This window comes from Dermacentor silvarum, chromosome 1 (genome assembly GCF_013339745.2).
Source record: "Dermacentor silvarum isolate Dsil-2018 chromosome 1, BIME_Dsil_1.4, whole genome shotgun sequence".
Lineage (NCBI taxonomy): Eukaryota > Metazoa > Arthropoda > Arachnida > Ixodida > Ixodidae > Dermacentor > Dermacentor silvarum.
This window is the reverse complement of record NC_051154.1, coordinates 380424755-380442329: the sequence shown is the minus strand read 5'-3', so window position 1 is coordinate 380442329 and position 17575 is coordinate 380424755. Positions and strand designations below refer to the sequence as shown.

Here is a 17575-nt window from a genome sequence, read left to right as displayed (position 1 = left end):
TGCGTTAACACTGCATGACTGGACACTCTTGACTGATAAGCTTTCCATTGCACTAAAGGAAATGGGTACCATAAAAATGTGTTGTCAGTCCCTTTAGTAAAACAACCGCAAAAGATCCCAACTCTGGTGTATGCAACACCTGATTTTTTTAGCACCTAACGGAACAGCCGTTACGACAGCGTCCCCATGTTCCAATGTGATGGTCTTTCACTTCCACTTGGCTCGCTCATATTCTCATGAAACCACCAAATTTTCTTTTATTACTTATTTCGAAATGGCTGTTTCTGCATTCCTTTTTCTTATGTATGCTCCCCCCTTATGTAATACCCCAACAGGAGCCTTTAAGGGTCCATAAATGATGATGATGAAACAGCAACGCGGTCGAAGGGAACAGTTAGCACATAGCTAGCATGCTGCGATGCAAACAAACTCCGTTCATTGTGTTTGAGCAGCACGTGTGCACAACACGGTGTGCTGACTTTGCAGTTGGCGCGGTATTTTCGGGCAACCTCTATGATTTTCAGAGATAGTTTCACTTTCGCAAGATTTCGTGAACTTGTCAAAGTATACGGCCGACAGAGCTTGGCACAGCACCAGACACAGTTGGTCATGTACACGGACGCGTTTGTCCCGTGAAATTTAAACTATCTGATCCGCTGCTCTCTCATAGCATCGTAGGTCCGCTGTGTAAGCGCGCTGGCTTGGCGCAATCTCGGAGGTCACACCTAGCTGCGTCAGCCAGCGCGGTGTGCCACAGTGAGACAGGAAAGTGGAGCCACTGGTGTTTAACATGCCGCGAGCAAGCATCTTTATCGATACATGGCGCAGCGTAGCTAGGTGTGGCTTCAGAGATTGTGACCTCGGAGATAAGATCAGAAAGAAGCGCTGCTTGTGCACGATACGAGACCGTGTACGCAGCTACGCACGGCAGTGAGGAAGACCAGTGTTGCTCTACGACGTATTCGACAAGGGACTTTTTAACTGCCTTGCCAAATGAGTGTGGAACCCGGCGGAAAGTGATATGCTCAGTGCGGAAGAGTCAGTATTTTTGGTTTTAGAGATGAATCTAGTTCATTATATCCATTCAGAGAACAATTTTACTTAAAATGAGGTCGTAAATACGTGGATCTCTGTGGGGATTTCAAGGGGAATTGCATTTAATTTGTTATATCAATTATTTCGTTATATACCGTCTCATTAAACTGTGGTTCAAATGTACGCTCGTGTTTCTGACAACAAACCACAGTTGCTAGTCTGCACTCATGACGTGTTTCTGTCTTGTCCCTTGCTTTTCGTGCTATTCTTTGTCAATAAGTTAGCATGGAAATGGCCTGAACAGGTGGAGACAAAATACGGGATCTACGAGCATGTGCCAAACTGCACGCTTGCACCCTTGCACAAAGCAAGTGCCTTCTGTTGAGACATAGCATTGCGTATTCACGCTCGTGTGGCGGCCCATAATTGGAAATAAGATTACGCTGGGAGAGTGCTGTCCATTTCGGCCGGCAGAGTGTGCAGTGCATGGTCAGACGTAAAAATAACCGAAACAGACACCGCTCTCTTAGCCTAAGCTTCTGCAATTATCTCGATTCCAACAGCAGGCTGGCAAGAAGTGGGCATATGGGCAGGCACAGAAGCAAGAAAGGACACACATATGCAATGCCATGTCTCGACAGAAGGGGCTTCCTTCGTTAAAGGGTGCAAGAATGCAGTCTGGCACGTGCTTGCAGACCCCGCATGTACATACTTGTACAAAGGACCCCATCTTTGGCTTTATTTGTGCTCTGTTCCAGGACCAGCAGTGGGCTCACCTGGATGGTCATAGTTGAAGAGGCCCCTGTTGGCCCGATCCCGTTCGAGTGGCGACAGTCCCTTGTAGAAGTTGTCCTGATGGATGCACACCACTTGGCCCTCCTGCCCCACCCGCGACATGATTTTGCGGCATACCGATGTCTGCATGAGTTTCCAAAAACAGAGAAAAAGACAGCTGGGAGAATAATAACTGGCAATGAAAAAGAAATGAAAAGTGATTGAACTCACTGGCTAGTGAACAATATCCGTACAACTTAGGCACATAGCTCCAAGGAAAACTGACATCATATTTTCAACTAGTATTACTTTATTGCATTAAATGAAGGTCCTAGACATCTGAACCCCATAAAAGACACTGGCAATCCTCAGAGTGCCCTAAATAATTAATTACTATAGCTTTGCTACAGCAAGTTTTGGTTTTCTCTTCCAGGAAGTTACTGTGTCATGACATCATTAAGCAGAAGATGGTAACATGGAAGCAGAACATTGCAATGTTTTGGCACTCGCTGTGATTTGCTTGGTTGCCTACTATGGCACTACTCGTAGTGAGACCCAATGTAGCAGAGCAGCATAGCAGATGACTGAGAAAGCCCAGAGAAAGCATCAAAGCATTGCAATGACCTGCTCCCACGTTACCACCTTCAGCATCATGATGTCAAGACACAATAGAAATGAAACCAAAAAAGGCTGCAGAAGAGCTGTTATATTAAAGTATTTAGGGTACTCAGAAGCTTGCGAGTATAAATAAAAAGTATTGCAGAGCCCCTTTAAAGGGTCTGTCTATCATTTTTCAGGACCTGCTATTTTGTAATGCAGTAGATGCCTAGCACTGATGTCATCGTAGCCGCCATGCTGGTGCACCGGCACGGTGATAAGCTGGGTCCGTGACGTCACATGAAAGCTATGAATAAGATGCTTTACACTGACACTATCGTAGCTGCCATGCTGGTGCACCTGCACGGTGATAAGCTGGGTCTGTGATGTCACATGAAAGCTGCCAATAAGATTGCTTGCACTGACCTTAGTCGTAGCCGCCATGCTGGTGCACCAGCACGGTGATAAGCTGGGTCTGTGACGTCACGTGAAAGCGATCATTCGAAGAGTCTAAAAGTATAGTAATTTCTTTGGAAAGTGAATAGAAATTGTAAAACAGAATTTGCCTATCTGCGTAGCCTCTACTTAAAACTGCGTACGGGCGCCCACAACACTTATTACTGAGATGACAATGCCATGTCAGTAAAATTGAGAAAGCGGAAGTGCATAGGGTTTCTGCAGAAATTTCTACTTAGTGTCAAACACTGAAATTATAACCCTAAATGCCATCCTCAGCATGTAATCTGCCACTTAAGCCATTAGTGTTTCCTACAGCCACAGTCTGTGTAGACTGAGTCTTTTAATTGGCGCTGCTGCCGAAATCCAAGCCTTCTGTGTGACAGTCCAGCAGCTGGTACATTGTGGTAAGGAATGCCTACTGTTGTTGTGACAATGCCAGCACATGTTAAAGGGACACTAAAAAGAAAAATGATTTCTCCTGTATCAGTAAACTACTCTTCTACAGTATCAAAAACACCACTCTCACCACAATAAGACGCTTAGTAAGCCAGAAAAAAGTGCAATAACAAAAGACGGGTGGCGACGCCTCCTTGAAGTTTTCACACCAGCTCACTGTGATGCCATGGATTTTGATGTCTCTAGGGCTTAGTTAGTTCTTTAGCGGGCAAGGATAGACTTCTGTTCTAAAGGAGCCAAAGATTCAACATGGCAAGTCTCGGCAACTTTTGCTGGGCCAACGTGGCCTAAATACAAAAAAAATGCTTTGAAATCTGTGGCATTACAGCGACGTACCGGCGTTGGGGATTCGGCGCAAAGTTCAACAACTGAAACTATGACCTTCAGTTTCTCGTCCAATAATCAACCTATTATTTTGAAAATAAAGACAACAGAGTTTTGAAAAAACACTTTATGTGTCTAAACTGATTCATTGAGTTGCTTTAGTGTCCCTTTAACAGTGAAAAGCATTTTCAACATCTTGACTATGACAGCAAACCTCACATCACTAGCACAATGCTACTTGCACTGTTGCGCGTCACCATGTCAAGAGGGCACATTTGAGGGCCTATTTATGCACCACTCCCTTTGCCTGCACCAAGGCAGTTGCACTTTTCAATGTGCACTAATTGAAAATAGGAAATTACTCTATGGCACACAGAAAACTTAGAAGTGCATAAAACACAATTTTAAGCAATGCATCAACGTATCCAAGCAAGAAAACTCGCCCTGAAGGGGTTTTACGTCGCATAATGGCACACAGATTGGTTTACACTGGGCCTTCTTCAATTATCCGTCCCGGACTGCCCGAGGCGGTGCTTTCAGCCAATGAGGGCCAAGTATGCAGTGGCTCGGACAGTCCGGGACTGTCAGGGAAGGATAATCGAATAGGCCCACTGTTTCACCATCAAGAGACGCCACACGTCATTTTATCACTTTCAGAGCCAAATTAAAAATATAATTCTTTGTTTATGGAACAAAAGCATGCTCATTTCCATCAATGTGGCACACAATATTCTCATTCCCACCACAATTCAAAGACGTGTTCTGAGCGGTAAGCAGTCCTTTTAAGTCTCCAAGTACCTTCTTCGGAGATAGGCTTAGGGCCCTGGTGAATCAGTTAACCCTTTAGTTCACCCATTTCTCAAGTATGCTGTGAAATATCTGTTTGTTTGCAAAGCGTTCATGAATGTCCCGGCCAGAATGCAAAGTGCTATTGGACACCTTAACTTTTAAAAAACTATGCAGTATACAACCCATTTTTGCTTGCCTTTAGTTTGTGCTTCTACATGTCTTAGGATTTTACAAAATGCACATGCTAATGCAATCCCAGCTGTGAATTATTAACATTGAGAACAGCAATGATACATGAAGAAATAACAATGTGCCACAGCATCTGACTTCCAAGAATAGGCACAACTGCCAAACACTGAAAAAAGCAATATACAGACAAACCAAACAACTTAATCCACAACATGTGAAAATGTAAGCCTCATAGCTGTCATAAACAGTTTGTTATAAGAAGTTTTAAGCATTTAAAACATTAATGGTGCTACACAAAACAGTAGCTTAGAGAGAGAATTTTTAATCAAATGTGGAAGCATAACCTCTTGAAGCAGTTTAGTTTGGGTAAAGCTTGGACATGATACTTTCCAGTGAGCAACTTTGAATGTCTGTGGGAATCATTTATAGATTTGACCAGTAAGATCTTCAAAAAAAACTTTAGCCTGGCCCCTTTTTGGCACATCTTCAGGTGCAGTAACCACGGCCATTTTTAGCAGTTACGTTATCAATGATGTTTCACTGTACTTTAATGAAATAAAATGAGTGGCTAGATGATGAAGGAGCTTTTATTTGACAGCTCAAACAACAGATACTTCACAGCATACTTGCGAAATGGGTGAACTAAAGGGTTACATGCTTCCAATACAACTATAGAAGGAGGTTCCTTTATCTTCGTCCTTGATTAGGAAGCTCCTAATTTAGCTGAACTGGGCAGTTCCCATATTGTAACCAGCCCAACTATTTTTACAAAACCTGGTAAACCAGCCTTTTATGAGAGCTATGACCACTCACATAGTCTATTACAACGGAAGTTTTATTTTTTCTCTACAGATAAATTGATAAATTTTAGTGCCAGGTGAAAATGTAAATTCAACTAAGAAAAAAAATATGAAAATTAAATAATAGGGTTTTACATGCCAAAACCACGATCTGATTATGAGGCACGCTGTAGTGGGGGACTCCGGAATAATTTCGACCACCGGGGGTTCTTTAACATGCACCTAAATATAAGTACATGGGTGTTTTCGCATTTCGCCCCCATTGAAATGCGGCCGCTGTGGCCGGGATTCAATACCGCGACCTCACACTCAGCAGCCCAACACCATAGCCACTGAGCAACCACGGCGGGTAAATTCAACTAAGTATTGTATTGGATGCTCAGTATGGATGCCTTGCCATCTCTACTATTCAAAATTTTGAATACTAATCGAATAGTAAAGACTATTCAGTTCCCATATTCGAGTATTCACTCTTCAAAGCTGTCGAATATTCATTCCGTTCAGATACTACAAAGCACAGTTGTTGCAGTCTATGTGGAGAAAGACTGATGAGAGTGGAGACTCTAATCAATGATTCTACTGCAGGACAACACCGATTGCTACGCAGATGAACCAGTTCCCGAGAAAACGCATGGAGGAGATTCCTTCCACACAATCGTTTACAGTCATTAAATAAGTATGTCTTGCCTTAGGCAGCAAACGAATTTGTTTACTCAGTTTATGCAAAGTTATTTATTATTTGGCCAGTCTCACCACGTTTGAATTTAATTTAAAAGAATGTCTGGGTGGGCTGTAGTATTGGAGCTAGGTCCTTCAATTAGGACTGCATTACGTTATGTGCATGTGGTGATGTGCTGTTTTTTTGTTTCCTTATGGTCATTGTCATGGTGCATCAAATACAATCACCTCTCCTTTGTCTCATTTACGAGCTTCGCAGTTGACCTGACATCCAGTTAATACTTATCAGATGTATCAAATAACGTAAATAACCATTTGGTTGCCAAACAGACTAAAAATGAGAAATATTCTGTATTCGATTCGATATTGCAAGGCCGTTTTCCTCGAATAATCATATTCGATTCGCAAATTTTGCCATTCGGAAACCCCTACTAAATATCCAGCACTCGAGCTTCGATCGCGCCCCTCTTGTTGCCCTAGCTGGCACATTTCACACATAAAAATGAACGTAACTGTCCTCTGCTGAATGTTGTGGCTGAGCAACTCGCTTCCCACTAATGTCGTTCCGCCAGCTAAACCAGTATTTTGTAAACGGTTAGTTTATCAGGTTGTGTAACAGGATTTATTGTCTTTTTTTTTTTTTATTTTATAACCTAACCTTCCGGTAGCAAAGAACACTCGCAACTATTATTCTGGTAGACTTTAACACCAAAAATGGGCTCTGGTAAAGATAGAAATGTTCTGACCACTGTCAACATTGAATGGCGGTTTGATCAGCGCGCTTTAAAAAAAGAGAAGAAAAAAGTGGACGCAACGCACTTTCACTGACCTTCCCAGATGCCGTACCACCGGCGACGCCAATCAGAAACGGCGTCTTGGTATCAAAGCCGCTGAAACTGTAGTAACCCGCAGAGTTCAGCTCAGAGCCGCATTCTTCGGACATTGCCTCCTCGGCGCGCAGCGCAGTCAGCAGCGATCGAGTTGCACTACGCTTTTGACCACGGGACTCCTGCCGCCTGCGGCTAGCTTCAGCGACGAGCTACGATCCGAAACTGCGTGTCATGCCTGATTCGTCCGCGAAGAGCGAGTGGCGAAAATTGCGCTCGAATTACGCTATCGCAAAACGTTCGCGCGGGTGCGGATGGAGACAATTGTTCCGCTGAGTTTCAGCTGTAGCAGTATTTTCAGATAATCCGCTTTCGTTATAGCGACAGCCGACGGCAAAATAAAGGTCTAAATGGAGAGAGTGGGTAAAACGCTGATGATGATGGTCGTTGGTGCTTCTGTAGTTCCAGGCTTCAACGTATGGGTGTTCTGTGCTTCAACTGCTTCAACTAACTCACGCATTTATCCAGACCACACGCACGACACAGCAGGTGATCGGACGCGACGAAAGCCAGCGAGGCGATGCGCCGCGGCGATCTGCCGGTTGGGCAGGTGTCCGTGCGCGAGTAGTGCTGATAAAATGTACTACGGCCTCCGCTGGCGCCGTGTTTCCGCGCTGGTAGTGGACGTCTCCGAGTATTCGTGCTAGCTGGTGGAGCCAGACGGCCCGTGACAACTGCGGCGGCGAAACCGAGATTGCGAGCAAGCCGCCGGCGATGTCGTGACGAAGATCGTGCTGCTTGCTGCCGCCGTCGGACACCGCTCGACGAAGACATGTCCACCTACAGGGCAAGGCATGTAGCTATGTATATGTATACACATATATACATATGTATAAAATGTGCAACTGCTCGAGCAATATCGTGGATCGCGTAATCTGGGGGCCGCAAAGTAAAGAGGGGGGGCGTCTTCGCGGTCGCGCTGGACGCCCCGTGATGAAGCGCGCGGTTTTCCTCGTGACTGGTCAGTCGGACGCCTTTCGAGAAACTCTCCAACCACGAAGCTGAAATACCGGCTTCTCGTGCATGCTTATACATTTTTATGCAACCATTACCCCCATCATTTTGGCGATAGCAATCGGATGCTTTAATTTATGGCTACTATATCAGCACTAAGGTCTATAATTAGTTAAGCGGTAGCTATTTGCACATATAGAATGTTACTTTATAAACATCTAGAAGATATATAACTAAATTACCGGCGGCGATACGTCGACTTTTTGGTATTAACGTAAGAAAAGCATAAGAGAAGTTAACTTCGTTCCCGTGAACTAGTTAGCATACTAGAAGCATCGCATTAGCCGCGACCGCTATTTCACAAAGGAACAGCTAAAAGAGAATTTGTGTGTTCTATTCTTTACATGCAACGTGTTTGGAGGTGGTGTCGCGACGCTTCGGTTGTTTCGCGCACGAGTATTGGGTTTCGTCGGCAATCGGCGTGAGAACGTGGACTGTCGCACAGAGCGCCTATTGTCAACTGGCTGTCAGCTGCTGGGGGAGGCACATGTGAGACTCTCGTTGCTTTTCTTTCTGGCGTTTGTTTTCGTAACTCAAGCAGCTGAGGTCTTTGAAATGGTAGCGTTTGGAAGATCACAAGGCAATGCTTTTGGCAGGTAAATAAGCAAATGAAATGGTGCTAGCAATTCAGCACATATTGTCACATGTCAGTGCTGAATAGTGGAATGCACACATCTGTTAAAATGCTGCTCCGTGTAATGTGTTGCTTAAATAAAATGCCTGCGGCATTGTCCTGCCACAATATGCTGCAATGGCATGGCTTGTACAAGGGATTGTTGGCATTTCATGCTAGTGTGTTGCCCGAAGTAGTGGGCAAAATTTCTGCGGTTGCGTATTTATGACTGCAATCATTTTACTTGCATAACAAACATGTTAAATGTACTGCTTATGCGCAGACATGTACATGCAGGCATATTGCAAGCACACTGGAAGGTATTAAGTGTAGCTGCGTAACCCCACAAAAAATGGCACTTATGCAGTGTTACTGCATGCTAAGAGCACTAGGTGGCAGAAAAGGAAAGGAATGCTTCACTTTCTAAGTATAATGCTACTGAAAAGCTGCAATAAGCACCTCCAACACTTAGGATTATAAATATGGTGCTAAATATGCATTCATGACTTTTACGGTGCTCAGCTATTCAAAACAAATACCTGTATCGCATGGCGGGCGGCACTTTTTGCATCACCGTTGAGCACTGGGGGACTTCACTCTTCACTGATTTATTCTAGTCTATGTTGAATTACAACTGTAATCTGCATTTCTCTTTATTTTACTGTTGCCCTTGATGGTGATATTTTTGTCCAGTAACATACTTGCGTTCTTCAGCTGCAGTTATCATGTTGGCAGAGTGAGATTATTAAAATGGTACTGCACCTTAGCAATATCCTGGTCGCTGTACGCATGCATGCAGGGTCCATGACTTGAAGAAGCTCCTGGAGTCAGATCGTATCGACACGCGGAGACTTCGTGAGCTCTGCTTTCAAGGTGCGTACAATTCAAGGTTCAGACAAGAGCTTGCATAAGGAACCATCTTGTTGAGACTTCTTTGAAAATCAATCCTGTAGGTAGGAGAACCACTGTAGAGCCTGTTGTTAGAATATCTGATGCAAGAATGCCAGTGGACTTTGCCAGTGTGTTTTGAACTTGAATGTTAATATGAAAGTGTTGTTCACACTAACATTCAAGTTGCTGTAACAACAAAATGTGAGTATATTATGTTGTAGAGTGGGCTTTGAACTTGAATGTTAATATGAAAGTATTCTTCACATTAACGCTCAAGTTGCTGTAACCACAAAATATGTATATGTTATGCTGTAAAATAGTGACCGATCATGAGTTGGCAAGTGTAGCAGGAAACATAAAACTTAAAAAAGTATAGCTAAATACAGTAACTAAAAAGTACAAGATGTATATAACTTAGAAAGCACAGATAATTGTAATAAAAGAGACAACACTGCATATGTAAAACATGCTTTGTTACTGTGGTGATTTTTACCATTAATATTCTTAGTAGTTTGCTCAAAGTGGCATTAGAGCTAGTTGAATATCATCATTCAATATTGCCTGCCGTGGTGATGCAGTGGCTATGACATTGCGCTACTAAGCCCCAGGGTGCGGGATCAAATCCCGGCCACAGCAGCCATGTTTTGATGGGGGTGAAATGCAAAAATGGGTCCGTGTACCATGCATTGGGTACACATTAAAGAACCCCAAGGGGTCAAAATTAATTCAGAGTCCCTCATAACAGCGTGCCTCATAATCAAATTGTGGTTTTGGCATGTAAAACCCCGAGAGTTTAATTTTTTTGATGCATTCAACATTTCATACCAATGTTGTGCCAGGCAACTAGTGGCTCAGTGCAAATTGGTGGACTAGTCTGTATGTTGAAAAATTTTGTGTTGCCATGTATATAGCCTTCGGGTGCCAATTAATTCTGTTCATGAAAAATGGAGTTTCATCACATTTCTTGCATTTTCAGAATCATGAAAAGCATACAGCTGCAGAGCAGATTAGGAATTTGCTGTTATTCAGTGAGTTTTGTCAAGTTTAGAGAACCATGGGCCGTATTCTGAAACGTTCGCCTAGGCGAAATTTCTTTTTTCGCTTTCAGGCGTGCGCCGATTGGCTGTTTTAGCAAAATTGGATGAGCTGATTGGATGGTTGAGCCCGACGTCATTCAATTTGCTCAACCAGCCAATCAGCGCGCATGCTGATTTCGCCTAGGCGAACGTTTCAGAATACGGCCCCATGGTGAGAACTCCCTACAAATGGGTTCTCAAGTGGGTTCCGCAGGCCCCTGCTCGGGGTTCCGCAAGCCACTGATACATTTTTCTTGGTCCCGCACTCGCCAAGTGGCTAAAATGGCAAACACGAGGTGCGCTTGATCCACACAACCTCCATCACCCATGCCCGAATGTCAAAAAGCACATCACAGTGCGTAACAGCAACGCGCGAACTGCTCAATAAGTCCGCAAGCAGCTTGTAGTCACTCAACCTCTGAAAACGGGCAGCCATGGGCCTAACCTTTCGCACTTGAATCTCAGAGGCCATAACTTAGCACCATGCGCATTTTTCACGTTTGTAGACAGGGTAGGTGCCGCTTGCGTGCGGACAGACGTATAGGTCGGCGGAATAAAAAATAAACGCACGGAGCACCGCAATTGCGTGCCGCAAAAGAGTCGAAACGGCGCTAGCGTCCAAAAACGAAGCGGCGCAGTCCGCATCGTTAGGGTCCTCAGCGGCAATCGTACGCGATACGTGACTGGCAGCAACGCCGGAACGCTTCGTGTCTAATTGTTTCTCAAAGCCTTTATTCTTGCTCTAGTCGCCGCACGTAACACCGTGTTGGCGGTTAGCCACGTGCCTTCACAAGTGCGTAGTCGCCATCTATGGTCGTGTCGATAGCCACCACAGTTTCGTCCGCAGTGGTTGCAGCAAACAGTAGTTTCGTCTTGATTCGGTGCGCGTGTCAGCTGCGTACCTTTGCCATCCATGATAGCATCGATAGCGACCGCGGTTTCATGCGCACTTGTTGCAGCAAACGGTAGTTTCGTTTTGACTTGTTGCGTGCGTCGGCCGCCTGCCTTCTGAACCGCAAGGTCGCCGTCCATCATTGCATCGATAACGGTTGCGGAAAGCAGTAGTTTCGCTTTGACTCAGTGCAAAGCTGTCGAAGATGAAGAGCACCGGCTACATCGCGATGGACGGACAATTTGTTGGCGACCAGCTCACTGGCGAAAAAATAATCGGGATGTGCGCGCGGTTGTGAAAAGCGTCTCAGATGAAGACCCGCGCCGCGGCCGCTCTGCCCCTTCCCCCCCCCCCCCCCCCCGAAATTTTTTCGTGCTGGCATGCACCGCTCACCAAAACTACCACTGACGTGGGGAATCATTCTGCATTCTGTCTACAATGTCTTTTTCACGCTCGAAACAACATTTCGGCACGAACATTTCGAACTCTGGCTGGATTTCGTGGCAATGCCCTTGCACCTGGAGTCACGTAACGCAAGGAGCCCCATCCGAGCACAAACTTTCAAGGGCTTTTCGATAGCGAGCGGGCGCGTTGCGGCATCTCGCAGCGGCCACGGAATCTATGGAGCGCATGGATTTCAATTACGAAACTTTATGGATATAAAGTTCTCGTAAACTTTTGATGCGAAAGGTGCACTGACATTTCCAAACGCATGCTTTAAAAGATTTTCAATTCTGGAACTTTATAGGGTTAATGCTCTTATAAACTTGGGCCAACATGGGGGCACTAGAGCCCTCATGTCCAAGCCATTCCAGAAATGAAAACGCGCGCTCGCAATCTTCCACACACACGAAAATACTAAATATCACCTTGAGTGTGGGCTAGCAGCTGATAATTTGCTCCAAACATTTTCAGGAAGCGTGCCTAATCTGATCGATCAGCTGGACCAGGGCAGTCAAAGTAAAATATGAGAAAACAGAAGAAAGTAAATGGGCCTATTATTGAGGAAATTCTTTTTGCGGGCGACAAGGTCTGGCTCTCCGTGGCCACAGGGAGAGTGGCCCTATGGATTTAAGCATAGCCCCCGTGGAAAATACAAGTATTTTCAGAGCGCTTTTTCGCGTGCGAGCTGATTGTGGAGATACATATCTGAAGAACCATTTGGCAAGTAGCCCCAGTAATGCCTCGTATTTAAGCCCAGATGTACAAAATCAAATGATAGAAATTTGTGGTGGTGAAATTATCACAGAAAGCCTAGATGCAAAAGTAAACACTGCAGGCTGCTTCTCCGTACTTGCTGACAAAACGACGTTTATTGCTGGAATCGAACAGCTTACTGTTTGTTGAAGGTACCTAAACAAGGATGCCAATGACATCGAAGAAATGATTTTAGATTTTAGCACCGGCATTGATGCCGTCTCTCATTGCGACTGCAGGTTTTATGTAAATGTGTACAAACTGCTGCAGATTCTAGTCACCTTTCTAGTGACCATTGCCAGCGCAGAGAGAATATTTTTTAACAAGAGTGTACTAAAAAAACAACTTGCGCTCTACAATGCCTGTGGAATGCATGGTTAGGCTGGCGCTTTATGCACCCACAGAGACGTCGGCATCAACGTGTCCGAAGTCATTGACCGCTTTGCTCAACTTTCCCGCCGAGAGAAGTTTGTCCTTTAGATAGCGAAGCAGCAAAAATCAATGCAAGTAAAAAGCTCTGTTCCTTCAGGTCCATAAGCTCGTAATTATGAAAACGTATGACTGTTCGTTAGCTTTTTAAAACCGCAAAAATTTTGGCTGTTTATTCTAGCAGTTAGCATCATGATCAAAATTTTCATGCGAATACGAAAATTACGAGGACATCAATAACCAATTTTGACCGACCTTGCTCATTGAAAGCCTGACCCACGCGGCGTTTGCCAAAAGCACACTCAGATATTGGGTAGTTCAACTTGCCGCATCATCTGTGGCTTTCGTTTGTCCTTTTCTTTCCTTTATAGCTACCTGCTTTTACTTCTTTTTTTGAACCGAAGCAAAACCCTCCTTTAATTTTGGGTGCAGAATAATTGCTCCTGCTGTGCAGGCAGTTAAATTACACATTTTGCTACTGATTTCTGCATTATTCCTCTATTATTCTACCCACATGGCGCTGTCGCTACCATTGCATGGCCCGAGTACATATCACGATTTCTGCGAACGTAAGTTTGTTCTTGCCTAGATCATCTGTCTTTCTGTGCACAAGGTTTACTATCTCTGACTCCGCAACGTGTTTATTTGTCTTGTGTGACGCATTATATACAGTGACGTTTGCTTAAATACGTTGATTTAGTGTCAACTTTAAATATCTTGTTGCGAGGTTTCGTGTATACAAGCAGTGAACTTTGTTTCCAGCGACTCTTTTTTGCCCTTTAGCGAGTTGTATCTTCGCATTTGTATATATTCCATTCTATCTTCGCATTTCTAATGTATATTTTGCAGAACTCCTGCTTTTTATTTGTACTCACTGTTGCGACTATAGTCTCAGTTTAATTACAATACACGACCGGTAACAGCTGCTCCTGCGCAATCTATTGCAATGAGGGACGCCGTCATTGAGGTTTTTTCTTGGACGTTGCATATGTGCAAAAACGGAAACAAGGTTCTTGAATGACAAAGATTCAACAAAATATTTGTCCTCAACTCATTTATTTCATGACCTTTACGTTTTTCATATCAGCTGCATGCACCGCTTTGCTGGTTTCGAACTGATATAGTTCTAAGGTTCGTGTGATATTTTCTTTACTTATTAAATAGACAAAAAAAAACGCGGCAGCATTGACATCAGTTATTTTTGCCACAATTTTTGGGACATACGAATGTATTCTTTTATGAAAAAATACAGATGTTACTTGACAGTGCGTAGCGTTCAATAATGCGTTTGCAGCATCTAATATACAATGGCATTGGCAATGCAGTTATTATTCATGTATTTGATCCCTCGACAAATTCTATAAGGAGGAGGCCGCGCTGCAACCTGAGCTCCCCCCCCCCCCCCCCCCGAACAAAATTTCTGGCTACGCCACTGGTGGTGGAGTATATAAGCTGCTGTTTTCATGTAATAAACTCATTTGGTGGTCAGCACATGTCCGGCTTTCTTTTGCTTGTCCCCATCATAAGTGGTGCTGTTGAAGTGGTGCTGTTACTAACTTGACCAATTTGCTATGCTAAGAAGCATTATCGAGGAGCCTAGACCTTGAATGGCACCAAAGTTTTCAGGAGGGAAAATATTCGGTGTAAAAGGATATCAGTGTCGGCTGCCCATCAATATCACATACTGCTGCAAATGTGGAATGTGCTGCTGAAGCAGTTCCTGCAAACACATCATCTGTACATGATTTCAAAAGAGCTGAAATGAAATATGGATGTGTGTCACCAAATTTAATGTGAAAATTTAAGGCTTCATGCAAAACATTGTGTTCAAACCATCGATGATGATTGTCAGTATAAGCGGATAGCCAAAATGAACAAAAGAATGAGCAAACGAAAAAAAGAAAGAGCGAACAAACGAACAAATGTCTTCTTTACCAAGTTCAACCACGAACCATTCTTCACTCACCACAAACCATTGACAACTGACCAACCACGAAAACACACGAAAGCAATGAAGAAATGTATTCGCTTTAAAATCATTCTTCAAACGTGCTGACAGACGAACAGAAAAAAGCCATACGAGACATTGTCGTTTAGCTGTTTGTTGGGAGGGACCAAATTTGATCCCATATTTGTGTAAAGCATTATTGCTTATTGCTGGACATGAAAATTGATGCTACTAGTATATCTCTCAAAAATGAAAGTGTTCAATAGTGATTGACATAATAGTTCAGCAGAAACCCGCTAGGTGGAGAGAAGTAATTAAAGGGAAAATGAGACTTCCACCCAAATGTAGCAATTGCTACAAAGGAATTTTCCCTTTAATGTTCAATAGTGAGGTCACCTTGTCAGTCTAAAAAAATATAAGTGACAGCCATTGAAGACAAAAGCAATGTTGGTTACATCTTTTCATGCTAGAGACTGTGCACCATGAATATCTGCCCAAAGGACAAACACTAAATTGGAGCTCATATGTTGACATGCTAAAGAAGTTGTGCCAAGCAATTTTGCGTCACCTTCCTCATTTGTCATCACCTGGACAGTGGTTTTTGTTGCTCAGCAACAAAAACCATACGGCAACCCTATACTGCTGTATCAGTCCAGGAATTTCTGGCCAAACATTGTATCCCTGCAGTACCACATCCCCTATATTCACCCAACTTGTCAGCAACTTTTTTTTTTTTTATGCGCAAATGTCAAATGGTCCATTGAGTGAAAAAGCCGGCGGCTGTCATTTGTAACAACCAAACGGCATCTGAACTGGCATTGCCATTGGCTGCGACACCACATAATGAGCTGCGCCTCGATGGAGCAGAGTGGGCAAAAGGGGACACCTGCTGCAGCGGTAGCACGCAAGGTGTTGCTTGAGGAGGGAAGGCATCACCACGTCTGTGGCACGCGCCGTTGGCAACACAGGCTGCTGCTGCTTGCTGGCTCGGGCAGCATGTACCGCTATGGTGCATTAATTGCAGAGCAAAACTCAAAGGACTGCTCAGCGCCGTTCAATTGGGCATTAATGCTTTCGCATTCACAAATCATAAGAAGTGCTTAGGTGTCCTCGGATTTTTTTTTTTTTTTGGTCTCCCTGTGGGAAATTGCTGCTGAATGGGAAGCATTGTGAAAATATTTTAGCAATTCAAACGGCTGTAATTGATGTACTGAGAAGCATCTCGAATGAAGGTTTTTAAGCTTGCTTCCATGACCCCCAGAAGTAGCGGTGGCAGCTGTGTGTAGATAGCTAAAGGGACTACCTTGAGAAGGCCTGCAAGTTGAATAAACGGTTGTTTGTGAGCTCATTCCTTCAACTTTTCCGGCAAAGGTTGTATTTCTGCAGATTTTTGTCACACACTCGCATGCACACACACACACCTACACACTCACTTTATATGTATAATGTTCGTTATGTATATCTTTTACTCCTTTTTTATGAAGAGGAAGGTAGATATCTGACTGTAGGCTGAATGGCACCGTTTTTTTTTTCTTTGCAGTTTTGGGAGGCTTGAACTGCAGCTTTAGTGGTTTTTGAATGCTCTACTTGTGGGCTTCCTGATATTTAGTTGGCAACACTGGTATAGAAGGATTGTTCTTGCGGGCACATTCAGAGTCCTTACTTTGTGCTCCATTGGTTGGTGTAACATGCAGTTTCGCTTCCCACACAAGTGTGTTTGTGCAGCTGCCCTACCAACTTATGTTATTGTCAGGTGTAGGGCTGAAATACAAATTCGAAGCTGGGAGGTGGCCGATTCAAAGACCTTGTGGTGTAGATTGGGAACCCACTACCAGTGAAACGGTGATTACGTGCAGCTGTACTTTGCGTCTGTGTGGAGAGCGTAATCAGCCGCATTGCGAACTAGGCCTAGACCTCATCGGTACAGTGGAGCCTGTTCGACACGGTGTCACTTTGATTCCGGCTGCAGAGTCGAATCTCGGCGGTGTACTGCTGGTATTGGTGGTACTGTGGTGGTGCTTGCACCTACTGCCAGCCATCCTCAGATGCCACTTGCATATGCCTGGATTAAAAGATACACTGCCCTTGTTGTGAACTGTTCACCTGTTACCTCATTAAGCACTTGTTCTCATGCTCTGACATTAGAGCAACACGTGTTGTGTCCCCTGCAGCCACTCGTGTGCTGCAATATGGCTGACTACCACAGTAGCTTGCGCTGCTGTACCAAGGGCACAGTTAGTGGCCTCACTTGGCATGTTGCTCTTATTACTGCCAATACAGTTATTGGCATACATCAGGAGCTGCTTCTGCATTGTCTAGTGTGCTAGTATATTGGCCAAGGCATAGTTAAATACCACTGTGGTCATTGCTTGATTACTTTCTCTATGGAAAGCTTACAAACAAGAAAAAAAAAACATTTGCGTATGTATGCGAATATGAGCAACTCGTACACCAAATACGGCGAAGCTATATAAGGGAGTCCTCACACCCTTCAGAAGCCCTAGGGCTTCTTGCCACTGCCTGAAAT

General features: G+C 44.1%; 2 protein-coding genes across 3 annotated transcripts in view; one reads left to right on the top strand and one right to left on the bottom strand.

Annotated features, from left to right (window-relative positions):
• Positions 1-7350, bottom strand: part of LOC119437494 (uridine-cytidine kinase 2-B-like) — a 96260-nt gene extending 88910 nt beyond the window's left edge. Inside the window, exons 1-2 of one of the 2 annotated variants that reach the window (XM_037704500.2) lie at positions 6931-7350; positions 1812-1953 (exon numbers count right to left, since the gene is read on the bottom strand). In XM_037704500.2, the coding sequence (XP_037560428.1) occupies positions 1812-1953; positions 6931-7044 (256 nt within the window). In that variant the 5' untranslated portion in view covers positions 7045-7350. The remainder of the gene's footprint in view (positions 1-1811; positions 1954-6930) is intronic. The other variant, XM_037704502.2, reaches the window with a different exon arrangement.
• Positions 7351-7480: 130 nt separating this feature from the next.
• The window catches only part of LOC119437489 (TBC1 domain family member 13), a 68057-nt gene continuing 57962 nt past the window's right edge, over positions 7481-17575 (top strand). Inside the window, exons 1-2 of the mRNA XM_037704497.2 lie at positions 7481-7780; positions 9415-9488. Of these exons, the coding sequence (XP_037560425.1) occupies positions 7761-7780; positions 9415-9488 (94 nt within the window). The 5' untranslated portion in view covers positions 7481-7760. The remainder of the gene's footprint in view (positions 7781-9414; positions 9489-17575) is intronic.